This window comes from Poecilia reticulata, linkage group LG8 (assembly GCF_000633615.1).
Source record: "Poecilia reticulata strain Guanapo linkage group LG8, Guppy_female_1.0+MT, whole genome shotgun sequence".
In the NCBI taxonomy this organism is placed as follows: domain Eukaryota; kingdom Metazoa; phylum Chordata; class Actinopteri; order Cyprinodontiformes; family Poeciliidae; genus Poecilia; species Poecilia reticulata.
The window spans coordinates 15555651-15578046 of record NC_024338.1 but is presented as its reverse complement, the minus strand read 5'-3'; the positions used below and the strand labels follow the sequence as shown (position 1 = coordinate 15578046).

The 22396-nt window shown below is 37.8% G+C and overlaps 3 protein-coding genes across 5 annotated transcripts; 1 reads left to right on the top strand and 2 right to left on the bottom strand.

Annotated features, from left to right (window-relative positions):
- Positions 1 to 63: 63 nt before the first annotated feature.
- On the bottom strand, positions 64 to 2138 carry rmi2 (RecQ mediated genome instability 2). Its single transcript, XM_008415927.2, has 2 exons — positions 1715 to 2138; positions 64 to 438 (listed from the first exon to the last, which is right to left on the bottom strand). The coding sequence occupies exons 1-2, from the start codon at positions 2001 to 2003 to the stop codon at positions 287 to 289; spliced, it is 441 nt and encodes a 146-aa protein (XP_008414149.1). The 5' UTR covers positions 2004 to 2138; the 3' UTR covers positions 64 to 286.
- Positions 2139 to 3665: 1527 nt separating this feature from the next.
- On the bottom strand, positions 3666 to 9495 carry ubfd1 (ubiquitin family domain containing 1). 2 transcript variants are annotated; one of them, XM_008415926.2, is made up of 7 exons: positions 9476 to 9495; positions 6306 to 6584; positions 5999 to 6207; positions 5857 to 5922; positions 5641 to 5746; positions 5464 to 5546; positions 3666 to 4108 (listed from the first exon to the last, which is right to left on the bottom strand). In XM_008415926.2, exons 2-7 carry the CDS (start codon positions 6565 to 6567, stop codon positions 3998 to 4000), a joined length of 837 nt encoding a protein of 278 aa, XP_008414148.1. In that variant the 5' UTR covers positions 6568 to 6584; positions 9476 to 9495; the 3' UTR covers positions 3666 to 3997. The 2 variants fall into 2 exon arrangements, with proteins under 2 accessions (XP_008414148.1, XP_008414147.1); XM_008415925.2 differs by lacking the exon at positions 9476 to 9495 and adding an exon at positions 8152 to 8321.
- On the top strand, positions 9064 to 20542 carry LOC103468682 (UNC93-like protein MFSD11). Of its 2 annotated transcripts, XM_008415924.2 has the most exons (13): positions 9064 to 9544; positions 9966 to 10021; positions 10106 to 10213; positions 10302 to 10381; positions 11811 to 11907; positions 14526 to 14584; positions 14764 to 14908; positions 15574 to 15623; positions 17669 to 17734; positions 17819 to 17944; positions 18020 to 18194; positions 18299 to 18434; positions 19953 to 20542. In XM_008415924.2, the coding sequence occupies exons 1-13, from the start codon at positions 9455 to 9457 to the stop codon at positions 20103 to 20105; spliced, it is 1341 nt and encodes a 446-aa protein (XP_008414146.1). In that variant the 5' UTR covers positions 9064 to 9454; the 3' UTR covers positions 20106 to 20542. The 2 variants fall into 2 exon arrangements, with proteins under 2 accessions (XP_008414146.1, XP_017161783.1); XM_017306294.1 differs by having other exon boundaries at positions 17819 to 18194.
- Positions 20543 to 22396: the final 1854 nt, after the last annotated feature.

Below are 22396 nucleotides of genomic sequence, written 5' to 3'. Positions count from 1 at the left end.
CTGATAGTGTTACTGGTGCGATGGACACCTTACCAAATAAAGATCCAATTTTTTTTCAAAATCTGAAACTGTGTTTTATTAAGATTTGATATGCCATAGGCGAACAAGTCACTGCAACTCTGGTGGATGTAAAACGGTTATTTACAAATTATGACGCACAAGAAAAAAAAAAAAAAACGGGTTAAGACATTTCGTATGATGAGGTGAACCTCAGTCACAAACATCATTTAGTCGTGCAGCTGCACCTGCTCTATGCAGCTAGCAGTACTCATCAGCCGTCTGATATTCAGGTTAACACCTGCTGCAGCTCCTCCACCTCCAGCTTCCACATCTGTCTGTGGAGCGCAGCGAACTCCGAGAGGTCTGCCATCTTCACAGCACGGATTACCGGCTCCGGGGAAACAGCCTGGATGACGCCCATCACCATTACATATTTACCTGCAACAGCAGCGGGTGATCAATGTGGGCAAAGGTGAAAATGTACAGCAGCTGATTAAGCTTTCGGCTGTGATATTTAAGTATTCATTTCACGTCTTTTGGATCTACAGTTTTGCAATTTATGTTTAATGTGAAAACGTAAATCAACTGCACTATTTGAAAACTGGAGATGTTTCAAAAAGTCATTTTTAGGTGGTGATTTATGCAAGTGGTTAAAAAAAAAAGCTGCACAATATATCAAGATGCAACATTGCAAATGCAAGAGAATGCTTACACACAAACTGGCCATTTAGGAAAAGTAGCTGCTTTTTAGGAAAAAATATTTTGGTGGCTGCAATTCAAACTTGTAGAAAAATATTAATTGTATTGGATATTAATGTAGTTTTTAATGACTATTGTATTTTCTCAGTTAAGCTAATTGACATTTATTCTAATAGTTTTGACAGAAATTCTGGCAATTCTAGGCTCTTAATGTTTTTTCTTTCATACTGAATCTCAATAAATCCACTACATAAAGTGTGACTGCTGCCTAAATGTCAGTTTAAAGTCACTGAATCCAACTTAACAAGTTTTAGATAAACTTTTATTTTATTCATCTTGGTTCATGTTTATGAAAATGCAGTGATGAATTAAGATGGTCAAAAGCAGCAGATTTATCCTAAGCTTAGATCACAGTCTGAATAGACATCCTGATTTTTAACATCCTTTTTTTTTCTACTAGAAGCAAATCAATATTTTAGGTGTTGCATCAATGTGCATACTTGATCAAACAACTTCAGAGGTTACTTTGGATAAAAATATTCAAGCACCAAGAAATGATGTGAGAATTCATCAAAGTACAGCCTAGATTTATAACTATCTCAGCCTGTGGCTCTGCTCAGGTGTTGAGGAAGCCCAGGTTGCTGTAATAGCGACCTTCACCTTGTCAGCAGTTGTAAGACATTTTGCACCATGTCAACACTTTTTTTCTTCCACTCAACTTTCCATTAATAAGCTCCTGCACAATATCACACTCCAGTCATTTTCAGAAAGCTATTTTGTGGTTTTACCTTTATTGAGAAAGGTGTCAATGACTGCCTAATTCTCGTCTCCATGGCTACAAATTCAGTTCAGTGTAAAACTCGTTCAATTGTATTTTTTGTGTGCAATTCAAATTTTCTCAGGAACTGGAGTTTGGTGTTAGAAATAATAAATGTAACAATAAAAACCATAGAAATATTTTAAAATCAGATTACTATAATTAGATTTTGAATGACACTGTATGCACCCATATTACCTGGAAGCAAACACGGTTTCCCTTTGGGAATGTTATTAACGCCCTGGACGGCAAAAGTCCCCGTTTCGTCCATCAGCATCACGGTGGTCCCGTTCAGCTGGACCTCCAGCACCGTGCCCTGCATCCACACAAGGGACACACGCAGAGTGCGACCCCTGCCCGCTCGGATCACGTATCCCTCCGCGCTGTCAGCGGCACCCCGGATGCCCGCCGCCCTCAGCTGACCTGACAGGACTTTAACCGGCGGGGAACGTTTCCCGTCCTTGCTGCTTTGCTCCAGTTTGGACATGACCGGGCGAATGAAGCCGACTCCAGATGGAGCAGCTCAGACTGGAAAGTTCGTCATTTAATTTCTCACGGCGCGCCAAATGTGTTACCCGGAAGATATAGATTTTCCTCTTGGGAACAGGTTCCGGGCAGGATTATTTCAAATTAAAAGCATGTCATCTACGTCTGTGTCCATGTAATCTTGTTTTGAAATTTTAAATACTTTTAAATTACAGCTAAATACAAGTATCAATTTCACATTTTTGAAAGCGAGATTTCATCCTATGATTAGAGATGTACTTTGACAATACAACATAAGACCAAAAAATTTGTTTTATTAATACACAAAAGTTGTCCCCTAATGACTGCTACCTGGCCAGTGGACCAGCAAACAGTCACTGACACTTTTTACAAGCAGAGCAAGCTTTAAAAGACTAATCTGTTTCATGCATAGTAATGGAAAATTGAGTGGAAGGAAAATTTAAAATACATACACATGTAACAACAGCTGTAAAAGGATTGCAAGGCAAAGCTCACTGAAGATTGAGGAGATTCACAAGACACAAACTGCAGCTGGAGTCAGTGCCTGACATATTATACAGACGTATACATGACCTAATTTACAGCTATTCTTTTTGTGAACACATAAACAATAAACAATGTTAATAGTTGTCCAAAATTACTAATAGCTTTAATGACCATAGTATAACTGTGTTTGATAAATCAGTAAACTGGCTCGAACAAAACCCCAAAGACAAAACTGAGAATCAAGAGGAAGATTAGAGATGCCAGATAAAACAGTATGGCCCAGTCAAAGGCCGCTGTTAAAGCAATCTGGGCTCGACGCCCCAGCAGTGCTCAATGCCACACCATCTTCAGTAATTCATGCAAAGAGGAGGCAGCTATCGAATGTACATACTGTACAGTACATGGAAATATCCTTCACTGGATATTTCAATCTGTTTATGTATTTTTTTTAATACTCTTGGAAAAATAAAAAGGGAAGCGTTTACTTAGCCATAAACAACAATTTGGTTAGAAAAGAAATCAGCCCTTGCAATATATCCCTCTGTGCATAATAAATCCGAGTTTAATTTTTCAAGTATGTAGTTTATTGAGATGCATCTATATATCTGAATGAAATCAAATGCCTACAGTGTAGCAAATTATTATTAACAGATGTACACATAAATTCAAAATCTTAGTTCAAAAGTCCAAACTGGTATCTTAAAACATACAGTTGTTCCTGACGCTCCTATTCCACACTGAAAGAATAAGATAGTAATTCATGTAGTTTTGTTTGATGCTGTAGTCCTGATTAATTCATTTCTTAAATATAAAGCAAGTTGGTTTGACCAATCTTAACCCTTCTACTGCGGTTTGTAGATGCAATTTTGTTTCCTCTTTTCTGTACATAATTTGTTGAAGCAGAAGAGGTTCTCAGAAAACCTAAAAAAAAAAAAAAGCTCTGTAATTCAAGCACAAATTCGACAATTTTCTCCCCGTTTTTTGTTGTAATGTATAAGACTTTAATTTCAAGAAAGCAAATATGCAAAAAGCAAAACAACTAAGCCAAATTGGAAAACTCCATTTCGGATCTATATCAAACCTCAATCAGACCCTTATTGTGTTTCAAAAAGCAGGCACAATTCAAAAGGAACCAAATGAGTCAAACAACTCAGGGTGCATTTATTTCATTAAATAAATTTTATTTATTTTTAAGAATAACTGAAGAAAAAGTGTTAGCAATTTCTGTACATTTTTTTTAATTTTCCCTTGGATTTGCTGAAAACATTGATCAACAGGGCTGAGAAATGGTATGCTGCCGCATAGTGCACCTTTAACCTAAAAACAAGATAGTTAGTCCACAGGCATCCGTCAGTTTCCTTCAAAAAGCTTCCCAACTGTTCCTCAAGCCTCACTTTAGTCTCCAGTTTTTTTTTTTATTTTATTTGATTTTTTTTTATTGGCTCCTCCTCTCCATCCCAGTTCATCATTGTCAAAAAAAGAGGCACATTAGAAATACTGCCATTTTCCAAGGACTGTGTCTTTGATTGCATCGACAAACTGTGCAGGCACCCAGTAGACCCAATACTGAGAGGCTTCCGTTGGACCCAACTGAAAAGCCTGCAGAAGTGGAAGATAAACTGGTGAGGAATTTTGGGATCACAAGGAATACGACAGCTTACCCACATGACTGACATTATTTGTTTTTATATGTTATGCCTCTTGTTTAAGTCTTCAGAGYGAAAACCTCAGTGTTACTGAATACAGTGACAAAGGACTGTATGTCCAACTGGTTCTTATCGTTGTGTCTTCAGATCTGTCACAACCCAGACTTCATCAAGCCTACAATCAGTACAAGGAAACATCTTGTTGCATGCCTTCGGGCCTACCATCCCACCACTGAAACAATGTTTKTTAGCATACATTATGTGTTCTATCATAATATGAATCCATTTAACAGACCTGGAYTGCAAATAGAAGGCCATTTTGTAGAATWATTTTTTACATGATAGCTGGTTTGCTTTAGATACCCGTCTTCCTGCATAACCCMAACTGTGACTGAGCTTAAGGTTATAAACTGAAGGATTATTTCTGGGTTTTCTGGTACATAGTAGACTTTATTGCTCCATCAACCACAACCTACTGTCCACGACCGGAAGCAGCAAACTACCACATTATATATACATATGTGTATTTGTTTTTTCTGAAATGCTGTAACAGAATGCACAACGTACAACATTTAATTCTCTCMCCTCTGAGCTCCGTGCAGCACATTTCATTCRTTAGGATGTTTAAACTCAAAGCAGAGCTGTGATTCTAGAATCGGATTCAATATTTCTGCTATCATGCATCCGGGTTGTGTTACTGATCAAATGTACATACTGTGRTCCAAAACCTGAACCAGTTAAACAAGACATTTATTCCGTCTGCTATTAAACTTAACGTGTTCAGTAAGGTGGWGCTGATGATTAATTAAGAAGTTTTATAAGTCATACATGCACAGATACTAGATATGTTCCAAGAAAAGTACTTCACTGCAATAATGACCCTAGTCTGTGATTCATAAAGCAAATCCYGTGGTTGATTATTTCCATATGTGCAAAGCTATGAGACACATATCTTTGACAGAGTTCTTTATAATGCCACACTACTAGTTTTATCTTAAAAGAGCCTTTCCTGAGAATATTCCTCCCAAAAACACTGAAAATTATGACTCAATGATGCACACAACTCCCTCAAAGCTTTCCTGGAAAAGCTACAACAGCTTTTCACAYCCTMMAAATACTTTTTACTTAGAAAATACAGCTGAGCTCCATCCTTCTCTGTAAGTAAATAAAACAATCTTACCTTCTGAACTTTTCTGGGTAGTATAGCCCAAACACACATCAGCTAGCTCTGAGTATTAGATTTTTCTTTTATTTTACTTTACAGCTAAATCATAAATCTGACATGCAGAGAGCAACAACGATAGTTACCATCATGTGATAGTCGTCATGGCCTTCGATGGGTTCGGACACTACATTTTTAATAGAGCCCATTGGAACTTTCTCTGTTCTCTCTGCAAGTGAGAAAGCATAAGCATAAGCAGAACTGCATCAACATAGCCAGCATCTCTGCACCACTGGGACCTCAGTCAGGAGTCATAACGTCACCTTTTGTTCCGATCCACAGCTGATCTTGCTCCAGTTTGAATGTGAGTCTTACTTTTCCTCCGGATTTGTTAAACATTCCGGATAAAGGCACTGTTGGTAATCGTTCCTGTTGGTACGACAAAGGAGCTATTAATCCCTTGTAAGTTCACTTGAAAGACAAAACATATGCTGGACAGCTGTAGACAACCTGAATGAGCTCTAATCGTCACCCCTCACCTTTGCTCCTTTGATAGCTGGCATTATATCTTCTGGTTTACCTTTGTCCAGTACTTTCCTGTGTTGCTGAAGACACAATGCGGGTTTTTAAAACAATCCATACAACTTCAATGTTTAACAGTGCTGTTGAAAAAAATCTTACCTTTTGCCTGCATAAGGGTTCCTTCTTGTTTTCCTCGGCTTTAACTTCCTGCTGAACAACCTCTTTCGGTGTGTTAACAGCCAATACATCATTTATTGTAGATCCGACCACCATTATTTTTGCCCCGTTTGTAACCTTTATGTCACGTAGCGTCTTGTCCTCTGAAAGCAGTCCTTTGTACATCACTTTCTGCATTGCTGGTGGAAGACCTAAAAACAACGCGAGAACTCCTTCAGTTCCTAGCCGACAATGTTTGTCATAAAAAGTAATTTAAAAAAAAGTCATTTAAACAATTTCACACTCCTACCAGTGAGCGCATGGATCCTCTCTTTTAGCTTGGCTCCGGTACTGTCGACAGGAATTTTCAGGTCGTATTTGTTCTTGCTCCAGATAATCTTCAAGTCCACTGTCTCCTGCTTGTCGTCTGCGTCGTCGCCATTGCTAATACTAGAGTCCTGAGTTGTGGCATTTCCTGCATCTGTGAGGGATGTAGATTCTGCGTCGGCCTTTTCCACATTTTCACCAAATGCCTCGGCTTCTGTTGGCTTTGCCTCAGTCTCAGTGTCCATTACGGCTCCGTCATCTCCTGCAAAAGCATCCGGTTTGTATTTATTCAAGTAAAATGAAACAAGAATTCCTGGAATATGTGTCAGCGGAACACGGTCTATTCCAGAGAAAATGTTTATGACTGTTATTTAAGACTGAAGAAAGAGTAAAACAAATATTTAGTTACTACAAGTAACTACAGACAAAACACTAAAGTCAGCACAGTGTTATGATCAAATTTGATTACTAAAACTGGGTAAGTTTTAATTTTAGATCAAAGTGTGTGATAAATGTCTAAATCAACAACAAATAAAATGCAAATGTTTAAGCCCATACCACTTATCCATATTACTGAGCGCTGAAAGGGAAAACACCTCACAAGAGCTTTACTACTTTTGAGCATAGTCTACAAGAGCTTCAGCACTTTAAATGGTTGCTTATAAAACCAGATAGAAATTTAGAAACATCTTGTGGCAGACAACTCATTTCCACACATAAAGAAATGAGGTAAAACCATCCAAGTACATGGCAATGAGGTAAAACAACCAGGAGTTTTCCACCATACCACACGTTTGGCCAGTAATCATAATCCTAATTAACATATGTGGCATGTTATTCTGAAAGGGGAGCTATTAAGTCTACCAATTAAGAATATTTTAACTCATAATTAGAGCAAACACATTTGTTATCTTGTTTACTGAACTACTGATGTCCCGTGAAACACTGAATTCCAAGAGAAAATGGGATTCTGGGCCTCTTGAGTTTACTGCCTTTGATCAAACAAAACACTGAACTTTCTGTAGAAAAAAACATCTGACTAGTTGGTTGACTTTTTTTTTTTCTCCTAAAACTAAATTCTAAATTTTTTATGCTATGCAAAAATGTTTCAAGATTATAGTAGCAGTGTGCATATACAGTCAGTGGGTCTTCATGATAATCTATTTGAGTACTGCTTGAGATTCCTCTGCTCATCTGAACATATAAAGTATGAGGATGTTTTTTTAGATAACACATTGAAGGTTCCTAAGGTAGAGTTTTTTTTCCCTCCTCAGCCGCATTCACTCTCTAGGTCTTTCTAGCTCTTTCTATCGCTCACATTTAATTAAAGTCACCACAGCGTTTTGTACCATGAACGAATTTTTTTTAAAAACAAAATAAACAAACGTAAATTATGCAATTATGGCAGACAAAGCAACAAAAAAAAACCAAACACCCAAAAACTGAGGATTTTAGCCAAAGTAGTCACATTACCGTGAGCTATTGCATGGAATTCCAGTACTTTCGTTAACTGTCTTTAATTGTCTTATTTATGTAATGATAATTTACGGTCAAATGCTCACACTTGTTAATGCTTTCGACCTTAATAGCAGCTGTCGTCAAATATAGATAAATGTAACTGATGTTAGCTATCGTTAACGTTTGCTAGCAGGACCGCTGCTGAACATTTACAGAAAAAACGTAGCAGAGAAACGCACATTTACATCACCGTCTAATAATAACAGCATGTTTCAAAGACTAAATTAGACATACGTGACATTTTATTGCTACAACATAAACGTAAACTAAAAATGTTTTGTGTATTTTTGCTAAATTTTCTCTATACCCACCATCCTGCGTCGCCATGATGATTGTGTACAATCTGTCGGTTTGTGGCAAAGAGGATACAGGAAGCAGGATGACTCCGATACCACTATGTCTAAAATAAGTTAATTATGGCACGCCAATAAATTAATATGGATGGCAAAAATGTGTTAATATAATTTAATTGTTCAAAATATATGTATAAAAATACAGTTACGCAAACTTGACTTAGTTAAACCCTTTGTAGACAATTTATCATAAAACGGATATGATAGAAACGCGCATGCGCATTTGGAGAATGTTTTACGTGGAAAATATGTATAACTTACAAATATGTGTAACTTTGTTGTCAGTTTAATTGGGAAAATGAGAACCATGAAATAATCTTTGTTAAAAATAGATTTTTAAAGAAATAATTTGAAACTAAATGTAGACATGTACGTAGTAGTCACATCTGGAAAACGTGGATGTGAAGGCGGAAGTAAGTGACAGCGCACACTCTTGTTATTTTGCGCATCTTTGCACTGTAGCAGCCAAGACAGACATCGAACGATGGAACTTTTAATCTTGTTTTTCGTCTTTGAAAATATCTTGGAATTCAAAATAAAATCAGATGTTTTTGCCAACCGCTTGAAAATATATAAAAAAGCCATACAACTATTTCAAAAATGACAATGATAGCCAGCCTACTGGAATAATATCTCATTTTCACTTCTTTGCTTTTAAACACTTTGGATTCTCAAAACTGACAGCTAAATAGATTCACAATACACAGAAGAGCATGTTGTATAAATCTCACATTACTTTGTAACACAATAATTGTTTTGTAATTGTTGAAGTTTTTATTCATATTTTGCAAATGTCCAGTAATTTTCTTGAAGGTACGTTCCCCGTGGCCACCTCCGGACGGCAGCAAACACAAATCAGCCTAAATCACCACAAATTACTCGGACAGAAGAAGAGGCAGAACCCAGAACAACTGTCACGACCGTCCTCATGACGACGAAAGAAAAAGTCTGAGTGAAAAGGAAAATGAGCGGAAAAAACTGCTTGTAATTAAAGTCACAAGTTGTCATGTGTACTTCGTATAATAGGAAGGAAGTGTTCTCGTGTACAGTGCTTCACTGTTGCTTTTCTATTTGCATCTTCTCWGTGCTCCTCTGGTTGCTGTTTGCGAATAAAACTATAACTAAGCAGTTAGTAAACTTCGTAAAAATGGAGACACTCGGGTCCTCCAGGATTTAAGAGTTGTAGGTGGAATTTCATCGACAGAGGACGTTAAAAGCACGAATACTTATAATGTATTAGGAGGAAAAACAAAAGAAGACAATGGCAGACAGAAGGACTTACAACGTTGTGGTTTTGGGTGTAGGATTTCTGTTCATTTTCACCGCCTTCACCACCTGTGGGAACGTTGAAGTAAGTTCAAAACCTATCATCTGTCTACCATGGTGCTTTTTAGTTTGTACTGTGGATTCCTCAAGCGCTAATTTTGCAGATTGAAGATGTATTTTAATCAAAACAGTGTCTCAAAAATGAAATCTTGTGTTACAAATCAACACGACCAACCTCGCAGCTATTACTTATGTACTATAGCTACGGCTTTTATAAATGAAAGCATAAATAAGACAATCGGTCTGCTGCTGTTTTTTTTTTTGTAAAGTGAAGGAAATGGGAGTCAGAGGAGTTAGTCAGGCGCATCTCGTGTTTCTGATTTTCTTCAATGGTCAGTGAAATTATCAAACAGGATGAACGACCTGAGGCTAAACAGGCTCTGAACTCTTTTGACAACCCTAATTCATTTTTTTCTTGTATTTTTTATTTTTTATTTTCCTTTCAGCAAACTGTGGTGAAAAGTCTGAACAATTCATCTTTCAGCGGAAGTGGTTACCACAGGTAAAAGAAAGAAAGAAAAAAATTATTTCACCAAATTCAAAACGCATAAAGATGCTAACTGTATTTTCTTTGCTTCTTCTGCAGTCTAGGGATCATCTACGGAGTTTTCTCGTTCTCCAATCTGCTTGCACCAACTGTTGTTACAGTTATTGGAGCGAAACTCACCATGTTTTTGAGTGGCCTACTTTACAGGTAAACTCGGCTGTGCAGAGCAGAGAAAGAGAAGTAAGGAGGACACATGTGCTCAAAACATGTGGCTCACGGCTGTGCTTTTGTTTAGTGGTTACATTGCAGTGTTCATCATGCCCTCTACCTGGTCATTTTACCTGACCTCTGTTCTCATCGGTGTAGGAGCAGCATGTAAGTTCCCATTTCATAAATTCTCTCACTATATTTTGGTTAGTTATGAATTTGTATTGGAAGGTTTGTTATTCCTTTGTGCAATGCACTGGTGCACTTGAAGCAAATCAGACCCTCAGCATGATGCTACCACCTCCATGCCTGACATGGCTCAGTGTTCTCGTGTTTGAAAGACTCATCTGAACATAGTTTTTCTTATATTTACCAAACAGCTCAATTTTTGTCAGAAAATTTTAGTTGCGCTTGAAAGTGTCAGTTTAAAAACCTCACTACTTCTCAGTGGACAGAGACGGGCGGTAACCTGGACTCTTCCAGTTTTGAATAAACGTGCCGCAGTCTTTTTGGCTTCCCGTCTGTTCTGAAGCATCTTAACCAATCTCCTTCCTTCGAGAGTGACAATTTGCTGCAGATGTTTGCAGCTCAGGCCCAGTTGGGTGTACAAAAAGGACAATAATATGAAACACACACCAAACTGGTTTCGAAATGGACATATTGGTACTGAATATAGAAATAGAAAGGCTATCCCAGATCCTCAAATCTGTTGGAAAATTTGCAGACTGTGCTCAAAACGCAAGGTCCGTCTCAAAATGACAGAAAGTATAGAAAGAAACCCTCAATAGAAGAGTGGTCAAATATCCAGCCAGAACTGTCAGAAGCCTGTTGATGGCCACAAAAAGTCTGTGGTCAAAATTAAACTATCTTGAAAACCTAAAATTAATCATTCCCAATAATGAGTTTATGTAAACTTTTCACCAACCCTCTATTTATATAAATTAAAAGACCTGAAGCAGCTGTACTTTTTTGTATTTTTCTGTAAGCTTAATTACTCTTACTGAGAAATCGTAGTGAAACAGCATACAGGGTATTAAGAATAGCTGAAGAAATGTAAAGCTTGTAAATAGTTCAGCATGCTTGCCTTGGGCTACTGCAGCCCATGGAAGCTCTGTTTGTCTGCGGTAAAAAAAAAAAAATAATAATAATAAAATAAAAAGAAGAATCAAAGTTGTGGTTAATCATGCGTGCAGGGATTATTGCGCCTGGAATACGACGATGCTATAAACAGTGTATCCTGAATTAGAACCTAAATGGGTTAGGAACTGTGTCTCCAAGTAACACAGAGCGTCTTGAGTTTACTCATAAATGTTGGTGAAAATACAGAGAATAACATCTACTTACTATTTAAAGGAGTAACACACACACACAAAAAAAACAATTTGGAGCAGTTGTTTTTAAGTTTTCTTATTTAATGCTGCCTCACAACACTGCAGTGAGTTGCATTTTTTATTATTATTATTTTTTTAATCTTTTGGCCACTGAATATTTGAATGCTTTACTTACTTACACACCAGCATCATTTATCCCTTCTTGTCAGCAACTGAGTGGTGAATATCTTCCCCCCCCCCCCCCCCCCCCCCTCTGCGTCGTGCAGTGCTCTGGACGGCGCAGGGGCACTTCCTGGTGGAAAACTCCGAAGCCTCCACCATCAACAGGAACACCGGCTTGTTCTGGGGTCTACTACAGTGCAGGTAAGCTACACGTTTACACTCCAGGCTCAGTCAAAATGGGAAAGCATGCATGCTGTAATTCTGGTCCATATTTTAAGGTTTGCTCAAAGCACATATTATTTCAGAATTTGAATTATTGTACGGAAGAATTAATGTGAGAGCAACTTTTGTTGTGTTTGGGAATTTAAGATTCCTCGTACCAGTTTTTAATTGGTCCACGTTGTGTAATGTGTTCCTAAAATTGGAGGAACTTTTATTTTTCAATGTTTTCTTAATTCTTAATGCTAAGGCTCTACATTTATCCAGGACTCAATTGTACTCAAGCTGCCAGAATTCCTGTCCAGAACACATTACGTCTCGGCAGGATGTGTTTCTTTGCTCTTCATTTACCATAATCAGATTTTAATAAAAGACGTTGCTGCCATTAGTCTCTCTCTATCTCTTTCTCTCTCTCTCTCTCTCTTTGTTAAAACTAAACACATCAAAGCTCCTTAAAAGCACAGCGAGCAAGATTTGGCCCTTCTCGTTTCTTGGATTTGGCCCATTTCTCATGCACGCCGGCTTGGACAGCTAATTTGTGTTTGCTCCAATTTGCAAATTGAATTAGTATTATAATTACATTGGCTGTCACCTGTGCCAAAGCTCCCAATAGGGCAATGCTAATCTGACTCTGCAGGGATGATCGCGGCCATAATAAACTTATGATTCAGTGGCTCACAGGCTGCAAACACAAACACAGAATGTCACTGTTAGCAGTCATGAATAACCTCTGCTTCTCCTCACCGGGGTTCCTGGAAGGGGACCACATGTATACGGATATTTAATCAAAGACACAAATAGATCTAGATATTTAATGGAACTTTTTTTTTTTTTTTTTTTTTTTTTTTTTTTGGAAACCTCGCTTATTTATGTGAAAACCTCACCATGGGCAGATATTCATTATTTCTAAAAATAAAATTAATGTAGGTAACATTTTCTACCACTCAAACATAATTTTTCAAATGGTTCACTTAACAACTTGCTCATCGTTTTTTTTACATTTAAATTACACTAATCCACCAAGTGGAAAAACATCAATTAAAGGTCACAGCTTTTAAGCTCCAAAAAGCAGAAAAGAGGCTTGATGCATACAGATTATGGGTTATGTTTAAAGGGTAAAATGCTTAAAACTTACACAGACCGGTTATAATTATCATGAAAGTTGATGAGATTTTTTTCCTCATTCTTAAATTGCCTGAATAATTATTAAGACATCTGTGAGAACAGAGGAAGTCATATTATTTAATCACGGCCTGCTGCCTGAAAAGCACCTTAAAAATAAAAAGATTTAATTAAAAAAGGTCATTTTTAAACAAGTAGAAGGGAAATAAAGAAAAATTGAATACTGACAAACATGAAAATTAAGTGATGGACAAGAGTCCATTAAATATTTAGGATTTTTTTTTTAACTCTAAGGAGATTCTTACCTCTTCTAAGCAAGGTAACAGTGGTTCTTAAATTCCTCTCACTTGTACATCCTGTCTAACTACTGACCGATAATTGAAGTGCAAGATTTATTTTTTATTTTCTTTATTCTGAAATATAATTCTGCAAATGTGCGTTGCTGAAATTTAATTAGGCTTTGTGTATTCCACAGTGTTTTCACACGGGGTCCCCAGACGGAGGTCATGCGTAATCTTAATCTCACTGTGGCACACAACAGCTCAAGGCCACAACAGAACTTCAACATCTTTACGCCACAAAATAAATTCATAAATAAACAAATGCATACGTTTCACAAAGTCTTTCTAATTATCCCCATTCCCACAAAAAAATAAAAATAAAAATTATGTTTTAGCACAGATTTAGCTGAGAAGGAAACAGCGCTGGGTATGCGAGTATAAAGGATCTGCCACTGCCCAGGCCTTTTTCCTCCTTGGCAGAACTCCTGGTGAACATCAAATAAAATCAATCTCCTTCACGTCAAGTCGCAATCCATTCTAGAATATCTCTAATCTTTATTTCAGCTACAAAATACTGCACTGCAGTAAGTTTTTTGTATTTTCCTCAGACTTGCGTGCTTTTCGCTCGCATGAGTGTGGAGGAATAGTAGATTAATTCATTTATTATTATTATTATTTTTTTTTAAATCAATGAACAGATGAAAACATTGGAAGAAAAAAGAAAACAGCTCCACCTAGGACCATGCTCAAAATGACACATGGCCAGAGTCACTGCTGCTCAGTGGCAGTGTTTGCATGATGGCAGCTGATGTGTTACTTTATGGGACTTTTCAGAGAGACAACATTTGTTCTTTTTTATGTAACGACAAGCACAGGCTACATTTTACATTTCATTGTGGGGATTTCTGTGGGTGCCACGCTCCATAAACTTCACACAGAATGCTGACACTGGGATAACATGGCATGTAGTGAATATACAGTGCACTGTATAATATATAAAGAGCAATTGTGGGCAGTGTGTACTTGTACAGCAGGCTTGATTTAAAAGCTCCCTACAGGGAAAGTGGGCGGCATATTTATGGACGGGTGAAAACAAACAGGCCAGCTGTGCTAATGATCAAAAAGACAATAGAAGCTTTTTTTTTTTTCTTTTCTTTTTTTTCCCCCATTCATTAATAGAGTCCCTTTCATTTGCAGCATGCTGTTTGGGAATCTCTACATTTACCTCGACTGGGACGGAAAATCAGAAATATCAGGTGAAGTCAGACTCGGCTAATTACCGTTTTGATTCTAAAAGCAAAAATGTTGCACGATGATGCAAGTAAATTATCGTCGCGCAGGATTATACGACTGGCTGGTAATTATAAATCTGTCTCAGCTCGGCGGTCTTAAAATGTCTGTCGCCTTTTATTAAAGCCGTTTATTTTCATCTCAGACAGCAGCAGGAGGAATATTTTTCTGTTCCTGCTGGTCTCCTCCATCCTTGGCACGCTCAGCTTCCTGGTGCTGAGGACGAGTCATCGTGAAGAGGAGCTGCAGTCTGAAGAGGAAGGGCAGTCGCTGCTCTCAACGCGCACAATGTAAAGGACCGTACTTTAGATAATTACACCTCTTACCCCGCGGTCTTACAAAATCAACCAGAATGTACTGAGGTCGAATCAAAGAGGAAACAGTTGTGAATTTACTTTTTTTTTTTCTTTTCTCTTTGATAAAACCTTCCCAAAAATGATTTTTCCTCCAAATTGCCCGTCTTGGATTTTCCAAGTGTTTCTCAAGATGAACGTAATGGTACAGCTTTGCGGAAATTTGGAACCGGATTTGTCCTTCAAAAAAATTACACTGGAATTGTTTTTTTTTTTGTCCATGTTTTATTTATTTTTTTTATTTTGACCGAGTCGAGCCCAGTGACGGCACTCAGGAAGAGTACGCTGCAATCAGGCAGATCCTAGCCGGCTAAGATGGAGAACTGTTAAGTGTGGCAAGAAAGGCCCTCAATATGTGTTTTTTTTTTTTTTTCCAGGCGTGTTTTAATTTTCACAAATGTAGACGAGAACCTGAAAAGAAAGACAACTGAAAGTCAGACGAGAAAAATATTTTCCATAAAGAAACCGAGCTCTCTTAGAGATGTAGTTCACTTCGTGTTTCCTCTCTGGAGTAAATCCATGCATTTCTCTGTGTAATTTATTTCTGTTGATCMCTTTGAGCATTGCAGAAGTTTMACATCCATGTCTCTTCTGCTGTTTAGGTACAAGAACAGAGCAAACACCGCTCTGCAGGACACCAAAACGGAGTTCCGTAAGTTTTTATTTAGACTTTATTGCACAGGATCAGAAATGCAGTAAAAGCGACATGAGTTCAACTGAGAAAATCCCTTACTTACAGTGCTCTCCACAAATATTTGAATCCCAGGTAAAAAAGTTGAAAAAAAAAAAAAAAATCCAAATATAAAAACATCTTTTTTTCCAAAGACATAATCTGACACKTAAGGAAACTGCTGCATTTCTCTTACAGCAAACTTAACATTTGTTTTAAGTGCAGCAAAATARACCTCCATCTTCATCCAGGTTTCTCTGCAAGAGCTTAAGTTGTTTTAAACTGTTTATTCATATTTGACTGTGATTTCTCTTCTCTTTCCCATTTTGAAGACTAGCTAAGAAAAATTGACTTTTTATGAACCTCTGTCAGTATTTATGCCCCAGGGGGAAACAAGGAGGTTACGGCCGGGTTACTCTCTAATCTGATTCATTAAAATAAAAAAAATAAATAAAAAAACAGGTTTGAGTTGTATAGTTATTGTTGGAGGTGCAAATGGTTGTGCTAAAGTGATTTCTTTCYTAACTTTACACTTTCTTTCACGTTGAATACRCACTTAAATCAAAGGTTGGAATATTATTTTATGGCCTACACAATTATAAGACTGCTGACTTGACAGTTGTCCAGACCATATTCATGAAAAGTTATTGATAGAGAAGTTGACTGTTYACAAAGTTCTGTGTGCCATGATATTAGTGGAAAGTTGAGTGAAAGGAAAATGTGGTAGAAAATGATCAAAAATAACTGAAGCATATTTTACTCTAGTTTTAATAAATCTGTCTCATTTATTAGGCATTATCACTTTATGTGGGTTTAATAAAATGAGTTGATAATATTTATATTTATTGAGATACACTCAAAATACAATACACCAACTGCTGCATTTAAGGGACACAGTGTATATAATTAAAGTTAATTAGGATTACAAAAAAAAGAATAATTCTGAGAATGTGTTGTTAACATATAAACCCAAACATTATTTCTTTTCACTGAGAAACAGAACATTAAGTTCTGTTTTAACAGAACTTAGTGTTCTGTTTAACAGAACTTAGTGTTCTGTTAAAACACTAAGTACTTTATGAAACAACAAAAAAAAAATTCTTACATTTATTTAATTTTGGTGATCACTACAGTCTTTATCTTGAGCTCTGTGTTGCAAATGAGGCCCAAAATGACTGATGGCAYCACAATGCTGTGCTTTTTTCACCCAATAGTTTTTCACAGCTGATCTGAAACCATTAGAGATCTAACCATCCCCTCCCTCCCCGGCTTCCGCCCATCTCCTCTCCCCTCCCCCCCCCACGAAAAAAAAACAAACCAAAAAAACTTGACATTTTCCTTTTGTTTCCTGGTGATTTGTATTTGCGTCACATCTGACTGCTTCCATTCTGCAGCTAGGCAGGCAGTTTTGTTTTTCTTCAAGTAAAACTTGCTTTCATGTGGATAAAAATCTCCCTGCGACGCGACAGAGTACACAGACAGTGCCTTAGCGCGAGTTTATCTCAGATTATCTCTCTGTTTGTCAACTGGAAACTCTGCCGCAGTTGCTCCCGCTTTCAGTGCTGCCCCGGGTTGTTTGGATGATCTGATTGCTCTTTGTCTCGTGTGTATCTTGTGCACACGTAGACTTGTGTGCACCTGCCTCGAAAGATATCGGGTTTATCAAAGATGCATGCTGATTCATGTCAGAAAGGGCATCAAGGCATACATAAACAAACCTACTGGGATTTCTGCCCTAAAATCTAGATTTCTCTATCAGCCTGAATGGAAGCCTCTCCTGGGTGCTTTCCTTTCTGCATTTAAATGTGGCTCTTTGGCTCGTTTTTTTTTTTTTTTCCCCTCCCATCCTCTTCCAGCACAGAACTTTAATTCTAAGGAGAAAATTGGGCTTTAATGTCTGCATTTTAATCCACGCTTTGTGAAGCAGTAAACGAGGCATATTTGTTCAAAAAAAAAAAAAAAAAAAAAAAAGGCTTCATTAGCAATTCAAATGAGTGCATTGGATTCTATTTTTTCTTTTCTTACAGAAACCATCCTGCATCTATTGAAGACAAAAACTATAATGCTCCTGAGCCCCTGCATGGTCTACAGCGGTAGGGGAAAACGTAGAAAATCGTCCTGCCTGTTGTGAAATGCTTGAAGCTGGAGCTGAAAACACACCGTCCCGGTTTGTCCAGGGCTCGAGCTGTCTTTCTACAGCGGAGTGTACGGGACGTGCATCGGCGCGACTGCCCACTTTGGAGAAGCGGCCAAAGGCCTGATTGGGATCTCTGGGATCGTGGTGGGCATCGGAGAAATAGTAGGTGGGTCAGCGCGCTGCTCACAGAGATTTAAAAATCCCCACGAGAGGTTCTCGGAAGTTCTCCCTGTCCCACCAGGTGGGGGGTTGTTTGGACTGCTGTGCAAGAACAGCCGCTTCAGACGAACCTCGGTGGTGTTTCTCGGGATGGTCGTCCATTTCATCGCTTCCTACCTGATTTTCCTCAACATCCCAGACGACGCGCCTGTCGTCGTTGAATCCACCACAAAGAAAAATCCATTTCTAAGCCCATCGTAGGTGGTTCCTCTCGTTATTTAACAGGAGGGAATTCGAGCTGCTGCACAGCCGGTTGTTATTCATGTCATGTTATTAATAAGCACTGTGTTTTCTCCTTCAGTGCATCCATTGCCCTGCTGTGCTCCTTCCTGCTTGGACTCGGAGATAGTTGCTTCAACACGCAGCTCTACAGCATCCTGGGCTATGTTTACGCCGAACAAAGCACGCCCGCCTTCGCCATCTTTAAATTCATCCAGGTAATCCTCGATTGCCAATTCTCAGACGTTGTTAGCAGAGCCGAGCGAAGCTCAGTCAAAATGTTGTCCTGTCAAGTGTGAAATAAATTCAGCTGAAGCCTCATTAATAGGGATGGAAGGTGTCAGAAAGGCAAATCTTCACCTCGCCCCTCTTTTCTTTGCAGCACAGTTGATCTTGAAAAAGAATTACCTCTAGGAAATTGTGATATTTTCTAAGCTTGCTTTTCAAATAGTGGAGCATGTTTTTCAAGGTATTATAATGAGCAAGTCTTAACTCTATGCTGGCATGCAGTGCTATGAAACAAACAAAAAAAAACTGTTTGTCTTCATACAAATTTCTTTCTTTTTTTTTTCTCTTTAGCAGTTTGCATTTGATAATTTTCTTTCATAATGGAGAAAGCTGTCCAAACATCAAATGTGAAAACCACTGCTGATCAAATAAACAACCACAAAGTTCTTTACCACTTTTGTCCAATAAACACTTAGGGAACAATTACACTTTTACAATGAGTATAGATGAAATACTCATTTAAAAAACTGTTTTTTGTGTTTACTCAGATTAGCAAAAATTACAATTTGCTGGATGATTTTAAACATTTAATTATAATTTTTTTTTAAAACTAGACGGATTTCATCAAGCTAATTATGCTAAAATATGGGACAATTACAGTGATATTAAAAAAATTTGATTATTGAAAAGTTCATTTATTTCAGGCCATTATTCTGTTAATTATGCAGATTTTCAACTAATGAAAACACATTTAAGATTAGAATATTACATCAGGACACCAAAAAAAAAAAAAGTATATACAGTGTTTTCAATACAGAGGTGGGCTTAGTTAAAAGTATATTTAATACAATCTTGTTATTTTCAAAATGTTATTTTAAAAAGGTACATTTAATCTGACAAATGAGAGGATGCTACTTCATTCAAACAGAAGCAGCATCACTAGTACAGTGGTTCCCAAACTTTACCACAATTTTGTCAGACATTTTAAAACTGTAGTAAATCTGAAAATAATGTATCCATAGAAGCTGAAATTCTCAACTGTCTTGTAATTCAAAATGGCAACGAGGAAAAGTGAAGGACTCTCACCAACCCTGAGTCTAAAATTCAACATGGCTGCCTTTCACATGAAAGTTAGCGATAGCCACTGTAAATAAAAAGTGAAGGAATCAACTGTTAGTTGTGGAACATGGAACTCCAACATGGTTAAGTTGGGTTTGATGTCTTTGTCAGATCCATTTTCTAACTTCAGAGCAATGTAAAAATAAACATACATCACACCTAGMAAAYTGTTCCTAGTGCACTGTTGTCCACTTTGTCACAGTTAATTTGTACATATTTACTTTGYAATTAATGCCAAAAATTTCTTCTGAGTGCCACTAGAGGTAGCTCAACTACCACCCGTGTAACATGTTCCACAGTCGGACAAACATGGCTACAGATGAGATGTTGCAAAGCTYGCAGTTCTTTCTTCTCACAACCAACAATACAATTTATGTTTCCTGTTAAAGTCTGTGAGTGCAGCAGCGGCGTTCTTCTACAGCGGCTACCTTCTGCTGACGTGGCAGCTCCTGCTCCTGGYCATCCTCGGYTTTGCCGGGACTCTGTGCTTCTTCGTAGTGGAGCGGATGCAGGAGTACTCCATGGATTCACAGGAATTTTGAAAAGCAGTATTCTGTGGTCAGAATCATTTGTGTCCTGGAAAACAGATGTCGTCCTAAAACTCAGTCTTGCATTTTTTTTTATAAAAAAAGAAAAAAAAAAAAAGAATTACCACAGCATATCAGCTTCTGTAATATGTTAGAATGTTTTGACTCTTTAAGCTTTATTTCCACTATAGTTGAACCTCGTACAGTGTTGTGGATAAACTTTAATATCCACTTGTTTTATATTATGCTCTACATTATTTCTAGCTCAGGTCTGTCTTAATGAAAATGCTAATATTTCATGTATCTACRCCTTTTTTTATGAATATAAATGATACTAAATAATGCCTGACAATCACTACTTTATGTCATGTTTTGTACATTTTGCTTTACAGTGTAAATGTTTCTTCCTTTTGGTAAATCTTTGAATGATAAAAGTTTAACGCACGTTGGAATCCTGCGACTGTTGCTTGCACAAGACGCTGCCATTGCTGAATAATTACGCACGGAAATTCCTATTTCCTGTTCCATTTTAGCATGAAACCCGTCATAAATAGGGTTAGAATTAATAATATCAGAATAAATATTTAATATGCGTCTAATATAAATGTTAAAAACAATGTAATTTATTAAAATATGTATACATTTTAAATGTTGAGTATTTATTTTTAACTATACAGGTCCTTCTCAAAAAATTAGCATAGTGTGATAAAGTTAATTATTTTCCATAATGTAATGATAAAAATTAAACTGTCATATATTTTAGATTCATTGCACACCAACTGAAATATTTCAGGTCTTTTATTGTTTTAATACTAATGATTTTGGCATACAGCTCTTGAAAAACAAAACCCCTGCCTCAAAAAATTAGCATATTTCATCCGACCAATAAAATAATTTAATACCAAAAAAGTCAATCTTCAAATAATAATGTTCAGTTATGCACTCAATACTTGGTCAGGAATCCTTTTGCAGCCTTCAAGGCGACATGGCATGGARGCCATCAGCCTGTGGCTCTGCTGAGGTGTTATGGAGCCCAGGATGCTTCGATGGCCTTAAGCTCATCCAGAGTTTTGGGTCTTATGTCTCTCAACTTTCTCTTCACAATATCCCACAGATTCTCTATGGGGTTCAGGTCAGGAGAGTTGGCAGGCCAACAGTAATACCATGGTCAGTAATACCAGTGGTTTTTGCACTGTGAGCAGGTTCCAGGTTGTGCTGAAAAATGAAATCTTCATCTCCATAAAGCTTTTCAGCAGATGGAAGCATGAAGKGCTCCAAAACCTCCTGATAGCTGCTGCATTGACCCTGCYCTTGATAAAACACAGTGGACCAACACCAGCAGCTGMCATGGCTCCCCAGACCATCACTGACTGTGGGTACTTGACATTGGACTTCTGGCATTTCCTTCTCCCCAGTCTTCCTCCAGACTCTGGCACCTTGATTTCCGAATGACATGCAACATTTGCTTTCATCCGAAAAAAGTACTTTGGACCACTGAGCAACAGTCCAGTGCTGCTTCTCTGTAGCCCAGGTCAGGCGCTTCTGCCGCTGTTTCTGGTTCAAAAGTGGCTTGACCTTTGACCTGGGGAATGCAGCACCTGTAGCCCATTTCCTGCACACGCCTGTGCACGGTGGYTCTGGATGTTTCTACTCCAGACTCAGTCCACTGCTTCCCYCMAGGTCTGGAATCGTCCCTKCTCCACCATCTTCCTCAGGGTTTATAAAATAAACGTGATGACATTGCCCAAAAAGGTTTAGTACGTTTGTCGTGTTTATTGTTAAGTAATATTGTGCGTTAAAACTCAGATGATTTAATATTCAACAACACTGAAAACTGAGATGTTTATCGAGTTTGACTTTGACAAACTTACTACATGACCTTCTTAGCACTCTATAAACACATACCTTGCAATCTTTGGCTACGTCTCCTGTGATTTTTTTTTTGTGAATTGTGGTCTTTCAAATTAATCTTTAATTGACCACAACACGGACCTCCAGCTTGTAGCCAATCTCCCCCAGCCGAATCGCTTAATTTTAACCCCAATTTGTCAGATTTGTTTAAAAATCAATAACACTATTAATCAAAAAGGAGCATGCATGGCTCAGTTCCAGTGAAAAGGTCAGAAGCCCACAGGTCTCACATTACTTTATAGGTAATTGAGTATTGATTAAATTATAATGAGAGAAAGCAGGTTAGTGAAAACTCAAGTCAATTGTGTCACTTACTGATATAACGAAGAACGGAAGGGTTAATGAAAGTTTACAGCATTTGGCCCCGGAATTACATCCCGGCATGATCTGTGTTA